At 40.1% G+C, this 11687-nt stretch overlaps 1 protein-coding gene across 1 annotated transcript; it reads right to left on the minus strand.

Annotated features, from left to right (window-relative positions):
* Positions 1 to 149: 149 nt before the first annotated feature.
* On the minus strand, positions 150 to 7526 carry LOC121639061 (beta-1,3-N-acetylglucosaminyltransferase lunatic fringe-like). Its single transcript, XM_041984237.1, has 8 exons — positions 7010 to 7526; positions 3943 to 3991; positions 3432 to 3534; positions 3189 to 3342; positions 2901 to 2986; positions 2644 to 2803; positions 2451 to 2536; positions 150 to 1604 (listed from the first exon to the last, which is right to left on the minus strand). The coding sequence occupies exons 1-8, from the start codon at positions 7364 to 7366 to the stop codon at positions 1502 to 1504; spliced, it is 1098 nt and encodes a 365-aa protein (XP_041840171.1). The 5' UTR covers positions 7367 to 7526; the 3' UTR covers positions 150 to 1501.
* Between the last annotated feature and the right edge of the window lie 4161 nt (positions 7527 to 11687).

The raw sequence follows: 11687 nt of genomic DNA on the forward strand, positions 1-11687 counted from the left end.
GTTGGGTTTTTATTTCTGGTTTGATTACAAGTGCAGTGGTGAGAAGTCAATTCAGTGAGCACAACAGCTCGTAACAAGGTCTTAATTGCATAACAACTCTGCAAAGTTCAAAATTGCACATAATAATTATATAAAAAAACGAAACAAGCCACAATTTAAAACAAATTTATTAACCACAACATCCACATACAATCCAGATACTGGAGAGCAGGTTTGCTTCTGACACCATGGTTCATTGTAACATGCAGCAAAAACTACTTTCACTGCACAGAAAGAAAGATGACGACTCAACATGAGTCATTTCTAAACGAAAACATCAAAGTGGATGTCGATACTACACTGCTGCAACTTTTCAAAAGCAGCCTACATTGTGTTGTCATAATCCATCCAACGTCATCTACTTTATCTGAAAAGTATTTTGGATTAGAAGCTTCACTGGAGGAGTTCAAAATAAAGTTAACACAGAATTGTTACATAGCTTGACATTTGGGGAAATCTGCTGTTATTGAAGGAGATATCACTGTGCTTGATATGGAAATTATGAAGATGTACAGATCTTCACCCATGGACTAGACAACCTGTACCAGCTCACCTTTAATGTTAAAGCAAAAACCAGACAAGCAAATGAGCATATTTCCCCAAATACCAGACTATTCATTCAGTGTTCTTATCAAAGTGTCAATAACAAACAGAAACAAAACATCAAAGTGCTCAAGTTGTACTACATACTTCAGAAAGAGATTAATACTGAACACTGGTGAGATAAAACCTTAAAGTATATCTTTTTTAACTTCATTAAAATGATTTTTCTTTTGTCTAGTAATACTAAAACCCACCAGAAATTAATCCTCCTCCTGGGATAGTTTCCTTCATACTGACCTGCATCACCTACTCTCCAACAGTCCCTTAACACTACAGCATGGAGGACAAACAAGTAAACATATTCATACAACTTTCCCAGATATGGAATGAAGATGCTGGAAATGTGCAAGGCTGTGAGAAAACACACTGCAGGCTACATTAAATATCAATTGTTGAAATGAAATGTCAAAAATGTGTCTAAATTAATTAGAAGCTGCAAAAGGCAATACCAAGTTCCAGCATTAGAAGATTTGCATTTAGCTCTGTGAACTTCTGAGCCTGATTATCGCTCAAGCTCACAAACAAAGGGGCAGATAATGGCTCGTCTGGCGAGAGTGGGTTCCATGCTGGATCTCCTTAAAAGGCCATAACTGACCTTCAGTCTCAGTTCTCAAATTTCTGCACCATCTAAAAAATATTTTCTCTGGGTTTATCTTTAATGACAAGTTTGGGTTTCCTGCTCTTGTTGCATTTTTAGGATTTATGACAAAAAACACAACACGGATTTCAAATTAATACAACAGGCATTCCCAGTCAGACTGCATCAGGTAAAGATGTATCGACAGCTTTCCCACACTGCTGCTATAGCAGGTAGTGGAGGTCTCTGCAACCATCTCCGCTTAAGACATTTTCTTCCCCATTATTTCATTCTCCCATCTTTGTCTATGGAAGGGTATTGAAGTCGCCAGGCACTGGGGCACCAAAGGGTGTCTGGGTACAGCTGACAATGGACAGACCTGAATCTGAGAAAGAGAGGGAAACAAGTGTCACAATGCCTGGAAGCTACCAACTGGGGGTTTCAAAATGAAGCCATAAATACAATTAGCTGTGCACATACACACAATGAACAAAGCCAGGAAACGTGTAGTAGTTGAACATGCACAATAAGAAGCGCCAACACAAAGCAGAACTGCAGCACACATGTTTTTAAAACTAAATCTTTCCCTGAAACAGAGCTCCAAAGCTGCTGTAAGCTTGTATTAAATGTATTTCTTCAAAATCCAAAGTAGTTGTTGTATGTGATAATAACTGAATCCATGTTAATTAATTGCCATTAGGTGGTAAGATACTTATCGCTGTGGCTATCAGTGTGAGATAAAGATTCAGAAACAACATTTACTGACTGGAGGAACAAAACAGGTAAACAGTAAAAAAAAACAAACAAAAAAAAAAACAGACTTAGAATCGGTTTGATTTTTCCTCAGTCACCAGTTTTGTTTGCCTCTAAGATGCCAGCTTGGATGTGCTGTGTTATGATTCATGTATTCTCAGTGACATTTTGTGTTAGAGTATGTTGGATTTTATCGGAGAGAGAAAAACTTCTGGCTTCTGACTCTCAAGTACTTCACCTCTAGCATGACCGTGTGTTTCTTTCACTAGCATTTAGTATTAGCCTCATAGTTGAGTAAAAGAAAATGTCTGATTTTTGAGAAAGCAATTTTGAATCATGAATGGAGCTAAAACAATTGCTTAATTGAATATTGAGTCACTCAGCAACAGAAAAGATAACTACTTGTTTAAATGGAGTCACTTTTTTGACAGATTACAATAAGTTAATTAATTATTCTCCCTGCAGTTATTTATTTTACCTGGTGGGATCTTCATTAATTGAAAATGGTCCCTTCACATTTACAGTGTTCCTGTTGTTTTCCATGGTCCCATAGCTCAGAGTGACCTGATGGGAGGACAACACAAACACAGGCATGACATTATTTAGACTGATTAACACTTCGTATTGGCTTAGATAAATGACGATGAGTCTATTTGTGTGATTGTCTGAACCTGACTGTGTATGTCCGACACCAGTTCAAGGTTCTCCAGGTGGGAGTGGAACAATGCCGAGCGGGTGAGGCTCCTGCCAAGCAGCGCCTCCACTATGTAACCAACAGTGCAGTCATCAGGCAGGCGAATGTGCTCAGCTGTGGCCATGAAAGCACCATCACTGGGTAGGAAAAGACAAAAAGCACAAGGAACAAGAGATTTAATCTTGCAGTGGAAACATTTCCAAAATCTAACAATTTATACAAGTGACGGCTTACCTTGCCCACGGCTTCATCTTAAGAGCAAGGCCACGGCTCAGACAGAACCCTGCTCCTCCTGTGGCGAACCAGAAATGCACCTGCTTCTGCACACACATACACATACACAGCATTAACATCAAACTGCAGATCACAGCCAACCAGTGCAAACTGTGAACTGTAACTCTTGGATCCAGACTAATATGGGATTTTTTATTTAGAGGAAATGATGTGAACCTCCTTTGCTGCATGACTGCAATATAAAGTATTTTAGTTTTAAGGCAAAGTTAGAAAATCCTGTCAAATCACCATTTCATTGGTGCTGAGTGTCTCTGTTGCCTCTATTGGTCTTTCAAGGCTGGGCCGGCCGATGTAAATATCCTGTGTGTGGCTGAATTGGGACAAGAGTTTGAGGAGGGAGCCCACATTCACGTAGTTATCATCATCAACATGGCAGAACCACCTGGAACACATCAAACTGACCGTTAGAAAGCAGCACTTTCTCTGTGTTTTCAGTGTGTGCTGCATTGTGTGGACTGGGTGAGGACTCACTTCTTTCCAGAGTTTATAAATGTGTCGTACTCCAGGGCCATTTTACAGGAGAGAGCCTGTCGATTGTGTGCGGCTGAGCAGTTGGTGTTGATCAGATGAGCTCCTGATGATCGATAAAAAAAAGATACCTGAGGAATAAGCTCATCAACGTCAACATGAGTCCAAGAAAAGAAATTTATTTATCTCAAAGGGGAAACTAAATTGTTGTATCTGAAGCAGGAAAGTAATAAATATTTAATGTCATTATATTACAACTGCTTGAAACAACCAATAAATAACCTAACCACACAGTTTTTGATTGAGTCCTACAATGTGGCCGATAGTGGAACAATTACACAAGTAAGAAGAGGAAAAGCGTGTTGATTAAACTGAAGTGGTTTCCTGCACTTCATGGAACCAGTATTGCCCAGTCAGCAGCCTGGTTCCTGCTTTTCTGCATTTCACACAGCTGATAATGCTGCAGCTACGCCAGCGAAACTCATCTGTGTGTGTGTGTGTGCGTGCAGCTCACCCATTCTTTTCCTCAGCTTTTCATCTTCTCCATCCGTGAACACGTACGTCTGTGTAAGAGAGAAAAAAAAAACACAAAACAACAACAAATTGTATTATTTCTACTGGCTGGGAGAAGAAAAACACCTCCACAGCCACTCTCATAGCTCCACTGCCATTGTTTGTGGATCACAGTTTGTGATTTCAGGTGAGACCACCCCCCCTTGTCCATAAACTAGCTGTAAGCAATGCTGATACTGGATGGAGGCCAAGTCAAAGGTGAGCCTCCTGTCTATCAGCAGTAGAGCAGCTGGTTACAGCTCTGGAGCTAAAAGGGTGACTGTGACTGTTTTTGTGATGAGTGACAGGGCTGAGGGTCACTGTGCATTCAGGAAGCTGTGTGGACCCATTATTTTCCACAGGAAGTGAACACACACTCTGGGTGCTGTAAATAGTCTGTTGTTTTGGCTTTGTATTCCAGGACAATAGATTTTAAATAAAACAATGAAGATGAAGTTAATGTGTCCCCCTTTAGGTTACTATGAGCCTGTTTGTAACCATGATGGTGAACAGAGCTGGAATTTCAGTACTTTCAGATGAGGTTAAGCATACAAAAGGCACCTAACTCAAACCAATTCAAAAAAGTATCTTTCCTATTATTTGTTACACACAGGCAATCATTGCCAGATAACACGGTGACAGGCTTCAACACTGTCTACAACAGAAAAAACTATTTCTGAAAGTGAGGCCCTTAAGAAATAGTAAAGAATCCAATGAAGACCTCACAAAGACCTGAGAGATTCATCTGGACTTTCAGTTGATCCATCTACTGTTCACTGGAGGTGCGGCTGTCAAGAAGCCATACTTAAGGAAGGGAAATAGGGAGGAAAATGTTGCGGTATGAAGTTACACAACAAGAAGATTGAAAATTAGTGGCTAAAGGTTTTATGGAGAGATGAGGACAGAACAAAAGACAGCCATCAAATGTCCTTGAAGAAGCCTGAGGAACTATTCCTGAAAACTACTTTAAAAGGACAAGAAAGCTTTTACTTAGAGGTTCAGACGGTGCCGACTAAAGAGGCTCATACCAAATATCGACTTTCAAGCTCATTAGAATTGTGCATTAACCATTGTTTGCCTTACCTAATGTATGTCTTTATGTTTGCAAATGTTGCAGTAAAGCGATAGCTACATACATCCTTGATGTCTAGATGCATGTTAACTCCTAATTAAATTTTTAAAAGGATGTGTTGCTTGTACTTTGTTCATCTGATATACTTTCAAATACCCTGAACTCACTACAAATGGTAATCTAAATGACTTGAATTCAGATCCTATGTTTTAAGTCCAGGGAAAATAGTACAGAAGTACTCTGACATTACTGCACACACTGTCCCAGTGGGAACATCAGACTCACAGGGATTCCACTTCTCAACCCGCCTGCCAAGCAGGCCAGTATAATAAATCTTTGGTTCAATTACTGTGTGATTACCGCCTGCAGTAGAGAGAGAGAGAGAGAGAGAGAGAGAGAGAGAGAGAGAGAGACTGAAAAACCAAAGTCCAGCCAGCTGTGAGTTTCTATCAGACTTTTTTTTTCACTCCTCAGAGGAGTCAGCTTCTGCATCTGTATGTGTGTGAGAGTATGAGAGGATGCGTGTCATTCCAGTGTGACTGAGCCAAGTAGTGTGGATGGGAGGGGTGGGGGGTAACAGTCAGGAGCTGAGCTTTAAAACATAGGAAATGGTGGCGATGGCAACAATGACGATAGGAGAAAGTGAAAAGTGTGTGTGTGTGTTTGTGCATGTGATCAAACACATTTTTAACTTCCCATGAGAAACCCAGCAAGTTCCCAGGGTGTGTTTGTGAAGGTAGCTTGTGTTTGTGTGTCTCTGTGTGTGTATTGTTGTATTTCCATTACTCAGCAGTCTTACAGTGAAGAGGTGTGTCTGGGAATCAGGTAGAGTTACAAAACCTGACCCCCTCTCTCTCACCACCACCAGCACATAAGTTGTATTTACATGTCAACAGTCTGGGGGCAGCAGGAGATTTCTCCACACTGAGGTTTTAATGGAAATCAGAAAGCTTGCTGGGTAATCCACAGTCATGTCTGTCTTTGATTACAAGCTTTGAAGCTGATGGGTGCAGTTCACCGCTGTCCCATATGTTTTACAGCACAGATGCATCTTTGACTCACTCACACTCGTGGTTTAGACCCAAAAACTTTCTGTCCACAGTGTTTGATCTTAAATATTTATCTGGTGAAACTCCTCCTGTATCAGCCATTCCTAGATTACAGCATTACTTTTAAAAAGTGTGACCAGCCTTGATTAGTTAAATTAGGAACTTATGCTAGAAGTGTAATATATATATATTACTCTGATTTCTAAACCCTCAAGAAAGTAAAAAAGTTATGCCAGAAGATCACCCTGTAGCTATGATCTTGTGGCAGCTCAGCTGTGATCAATTAAGAATATTGTTTATTATCTAAGTAAAAAATCCTAAAATTGCTGTCATTTGTCCGTCATCAAACAGAATTTTTTCACTTCACAGTGACATCACTGTGTTTATTGGGTTAAATGGCTCTTAAATGTAAACTAAATATATAAACCATCTAAGGCCATAAAGACAGTTATCCTTTCTATCAACACTTTGGAAACAGACTGCTGAACATTTAAATGAGCTCTCTCACTTCAAAGTTATTGATATTCCAGATCTGAAGAATTTTGTTGATGAATTTGCAGCTATAAAACAAATGTGCACCTCACTGAGTCGGCTTTATGAACTTGTGGGTTCTCATTCATCCTTATGACTCCATGGTCTACATGGTTTCTTTCTCTCTCTCTTATGGTAACCTGCTTGCATTGTTTTGACAAATGAGCAGCAGTATGGTTTCTAAGTCCTCAGATCGCCACCTTAAAATGCTTAAATCGTTTTATGTCAGTTTCTCAGAATCAGTAAACCCAATTTAAATGATCTTTATACAAACTGTGTAGCACATGTAGTCAAAAGGTGATGTGAAATTTCTGATCTCTGGTCTTCAATTATGAGCGCTGGTATCAGTGACAAGTGGTACTATGCCTCTGGCTCACTTGTGGTATGTTCCTGGAGATCCAGGTATCCAGCAGCAGTTCAAGTCTCTGGCGGTGATACCTCCCAGTCGTTTTTACTGCTATAAACAGGTCAGTCTGGGTGAGATGCTCCACCAGATGAGGAGCGCCGCTCCGCGGAGTGGCGCACACTGCTCTCCTCTCCCTGGCCAGCCTCCTGAAATAGGTAGAGAAAACATCTGTCCCTGCGGTCGTTGTCTCTTTCATGTGTCCGCTTCCAGGTTTTCCGCCACTGACCACCAGCATCCCGGTCACCAGCAGACAGGTGACCGCGGCGATAGCAGCGCGAGGTCCCGCCGAGCTTAAGGTGAGTCTCGGTCCACCGGCGGGCTTCCACATTCTAGCTGCGTGGATGAGTTCACCGCTTCGTTCATGGAAAGAAAGTTTTAAAAATACTTCCGTTCAGGCTGCAGCATCATACAGGGACTTGTTTACGGTAACTCTGCAGTTTCTGTCAGTAGAGAAGTTCCCACTGAGGACCTCGCAGCTGTATTAGCTGATATTAAGCTCCACCAGTGGGCGGGCGGAGGGACGACCTTCATCCCGTAGCTGATTGTAGCGCTCAGTGGACTCGGTTAGCAAGGCGGGGTTATGTAGCCACGAGAAGCGCAAAGTCTATGACGGTAATCCCAGGGGCGGGTCTAGAATTTTAGGAAACAATTAACTTATGCCTAAAAAGGTTATATATACATAGTATAAATGTTTGTTGGCAAGGAGTAAAACCTGTTTTTAGCATTTAAAAAAATAATTTGTGTTTCTTCAGTGTTGTTGGCCATTTCACTTTGCAAGGTCACCACATCTGGTGATTTTATGACTACTACATCAACTTCATAGAATGTAAATTAACAACCATGAAGGCAGTTGGTGAGATGATGCTGAATGCTTCATTATGACCAAGAACATGGTGTTGATGTAGAACATAGAGAAATACATTATATAAAGCAGGCCACTACTCTGGTCCCCCCTTTGATAATCCACACTGTAAAAAGAGACTTTAAAATATGAAAGTACATGATCATTTTACTGCAAGACCCACTACACAGCGTGATGTAGGCTGATATCTTTGTATTTACCTATGTTTTCATTTGCAGCTGCATTCAAATGTTGTGCTTTCTCTGTTTTTGGAGTGTTTTTGGTATTGCAGTTTATGTTTTAATAGTTGCAGTTTTGTCGACATAAAACATTTAACTTTTTTATATTTTTATTCTCAGAATTTTTTTTCAGTCTGTAGTCTGAATTGTGTACTCTCAGAAACATTCTCTCATTTGGTATTTCAGTGTTGGTGTTGAATACAGTCCAACAAAATCTTTCTAAAGTGTTAAAAATGTAATGAGATCTGATCACTGTGAGTGCCAGTGCCAGGTATTTTTTTTTGTCATTAATCATTCACCTGGTCCTTGTGTTTTCAGTGGAAGAGATATGTAATGTTCTTTAGATTTATTATTTTATTCAACTAAAAAAAAAAACTGAGTTCTGTGATATTACTCCACTACCAATGATACACAACCTCCCCAACAATGATAAGAAGACTATGTGTCTTGTTTTATATTTGCAAAGTGATTATTAATTAGCTCATAACAACTGTTTTCAGATACTGGACATATAAGTAGAAGCTCTTCTTTTGTTCTCCTGTGAAAGCAACCTGCTTTGAGAGTTCTTGCATGTGGAGGCCTGGTGGGTCATTCTCCTAGTGGACAGATGTTGAAAAAGACTGTGACATTGGATTGTTTGTAGTATTGCCAAGTCCACTCATACAGAAGACAGACATGCCAAGCAGTCAGGTTTCCAGATCCACCAACAATCTGAGGAATGTTTCCTCTCTAATAATGTGAAGTTTGTCTGCGCTGCATATCTGTGCAGATCCCTCATGAGCAGTCAGTGTAATATTACATTTCAAATCGTACACAAAGCTATGAGTCTGTCTCTGACAGCTGTGGAGAGAAAATTACTGTCTCATGAAGTATGATAAGAACATTAAAGCCTCATCGTAAAGCAGAACAGCACACAGTAAGTCCTCACACACAATGAAGAATAATCATGAATACACCCCTCTTTGTTTCCAGCTGTATCACACGTCTTTCATGAATGGAAGGATGTTGTTCAGTTATCCAGAGGAAGTCAGAAAAGTTAATGCAGGAATTTCACTTCTGTTCCAAAGTAAAAACTGAATTTAATGTTCAAGCTGCTGGAATATTCATTTTTTTTATTTTTTTTATAGCCATTTGTCAGATGACTAATGGCAAAAGATTTACTCAGGTTTAGCTGCACTCCTGCCTTGTTATTTCCAATTATTTCCAGATACAAATGACTGTGTTTGACCAATAAGACTGAACCTTAAATTCAAATGTCCTGAAGCAGATAGATGAAGTCTGTGACAAGCTGGAAAAAGTTCAAAACAACTAACAGCTTTTGACAACTGAACACTTAGGCCCTGTGTACATGACAGAGTTCGCACGCAAAGCGCAAAACTTTTTCCTTTGCGTATTAGGAAAAAAAAAAAAAAAAAATAGGACCAGAAATGATGTAGTGTGCATGCCAGGCCTCTAGCAGGCAGTGAAACTTTGCAACGTCACACCCAGGTGTGCGCCACATGCTCATAAGACCAGAAAATACAACACAACAGAAACAGGTTTTGCTTCAACAGACCAAATACATTTAAAAAGATGCAGCAGCACCAGCATGACACAGAGGTTCACCGTTGTTATTGTGCTTTTCGTGTGTTAAGCAGGGTCGAGTGCGCAAGTGCAAGATGACGTGAAAGACATCATCATCAAAAAAAGATTCCAGTCAAAAGCCCATCCTGGACGAAATTTCAAATTAAGTTCATAACAACCACTGGATCAATTGTTCATAGCACATAAAGACACAACTAATGCTGAATAGATCCTCATGCTGCCAGAAGAGCTCTGACCAGTTAGGGTTTGAACCCAGAAAGGTCTGGGTTCAAACCCTAACTGGTCAGAGGGTCTGGTGAAGTCTTTAAGAGATATAAACTATAGATGCTTTGGTCCCTTTGGGTTGTGTGTGGAAATCAATGTCGATGGCGCTTGCTTAGGTGCCATTATATCCTGTCAAACTGCTTTCTTGGAAGTTTATGTACTAGGTGAGCACCTCAGACTCTTTATTCTTTGAGGTCTTCTTACTTCAGCAATGACTGCTGGAAGATGCTGCTGTTGGAGTGCTCTTACCATATGGGGCTGGAGCTATCTCACAAAAATATTTAGATTAGTGACACGTGTCCCAAAACGTTTTTGTCTTTGTATTTAATGATCTGATGTCAATCAAGTTTCATGCTTTGATAGATATTTGGAACAAACAGACTGACAGAATCAGTAGTAGTAGTAGAAAGAAAACAGATTTTCTCAATACCAGCCTGTCTCTCTGTTCTCTGCCTGTCTGTCATGAAATCTTCTTTATTCCTTCCCATCAAAGATAAAAGCAACTCATTGCAGCTTCATGTTAATCTGAGGATCGCTCAGAACACAATAGCTGAATCACACTCTATATGATACCTTTAGTTTCCTCTCAAGCCACATCAGTGAATCAGTGTTAGCTAAAACTTTGTGTTTGATTGTATAGCAAAAGTCATTAAATGGGTGTGAATTCAGGAATAAGTATTGATAGTCTTGACATAAGCTGTGTTTGTGTGTGTGTAGTTTTTCTTTTATCTGTGTTTGTAGAATAAAGGAGTAGTATTTTAGAGTGATAAATGTGTTCTATATACAGCAGTAATTAAGCTTCACACTGCTCTGCCATCTGTTTCTCTTTCATCTGTAGGAATCCTGCTGTGTTTTCCACCTGGTTTAATCCCACTCTATCCTCTTTCCCCATCTCCTTTCTCTCTGCTTCCTTTCTCCTCTCTTGTTTCTTCTTTTTTGTCAATATGCTGCAGAAGAGTCCAAGGTCGCAGTTTTCCAAGCTTCAAGTTGGGACTTTTCCCCCAGTTTCCTCTCACTCGACTTACTCCAGAAAAACAGAGAAAAAAGCAAAACAAAAAAAAAAAAAAACCCACACACATTCTTGAACTTTTAAAATCTGTTTATCGCTTCATTTGAATCAACTCAGCTGGAGCTTAAATGTGGTTATTTTTGACCGAGACGAGACTGTGGGTCGTTATTAATACCAGTGGGAAGGAGAACATAAAAAACCAAAACAAAATGAGGCTTTCTGCTTTTTTATCTTGCCAGAGCAAAACATTGTTCTCAGACCACATCTAATAGAGAGGATGGATAGCGGTGAAGAGGAGGTTAGTGATGATGAAAGTGAGCGATCGGATGTAGGGAGAGAGGAAAATGGGGGAGTTAGATGTGTCCCAGGTTTGAGTCTGCAACAGAGCTTTGTGGCTATTGTGGCATCTTTCAAGGTTCCGGAGATAATGATTCATAAAGTGATACTGGTTAAAGCTTTTCCATCTTCAGAGAGAGGAAGAGAGAGAGAGAGAGAGAGAGAATGGATATGGAAACAATCTGTGAATTTTGTGCATCTGTAGAGGCCTTTCCAACTCTTCTTTTGATTCACATTTTTGTGTACATGGTTAAACCTAGGTGTTCTAGGAACATGTGGAGACAAAAGTGCAGGTAAAGAGAGAGGATGATAATTAATAAAAGGACAAGGAAGTGATACAGTACGCTCTGTGACTCACACTGCTGTGTTAATTAAA

Source organism: Melanotaenia boesemani, chromosome 4 (genome assembly GCF_017639745.1).
Source record: "Melanotaenia boesemani isolate fMelBoe1 chromosome 4, fMelBoe1.pri, whole genome shotgun sequence".
Lineage (NCBI taxonomy): Eukaryota > Metazoa > Chordata > Actinopteri > Atheriniformes > Melanotaeniidae > Melanotaenia > Melanotaenia boesemani.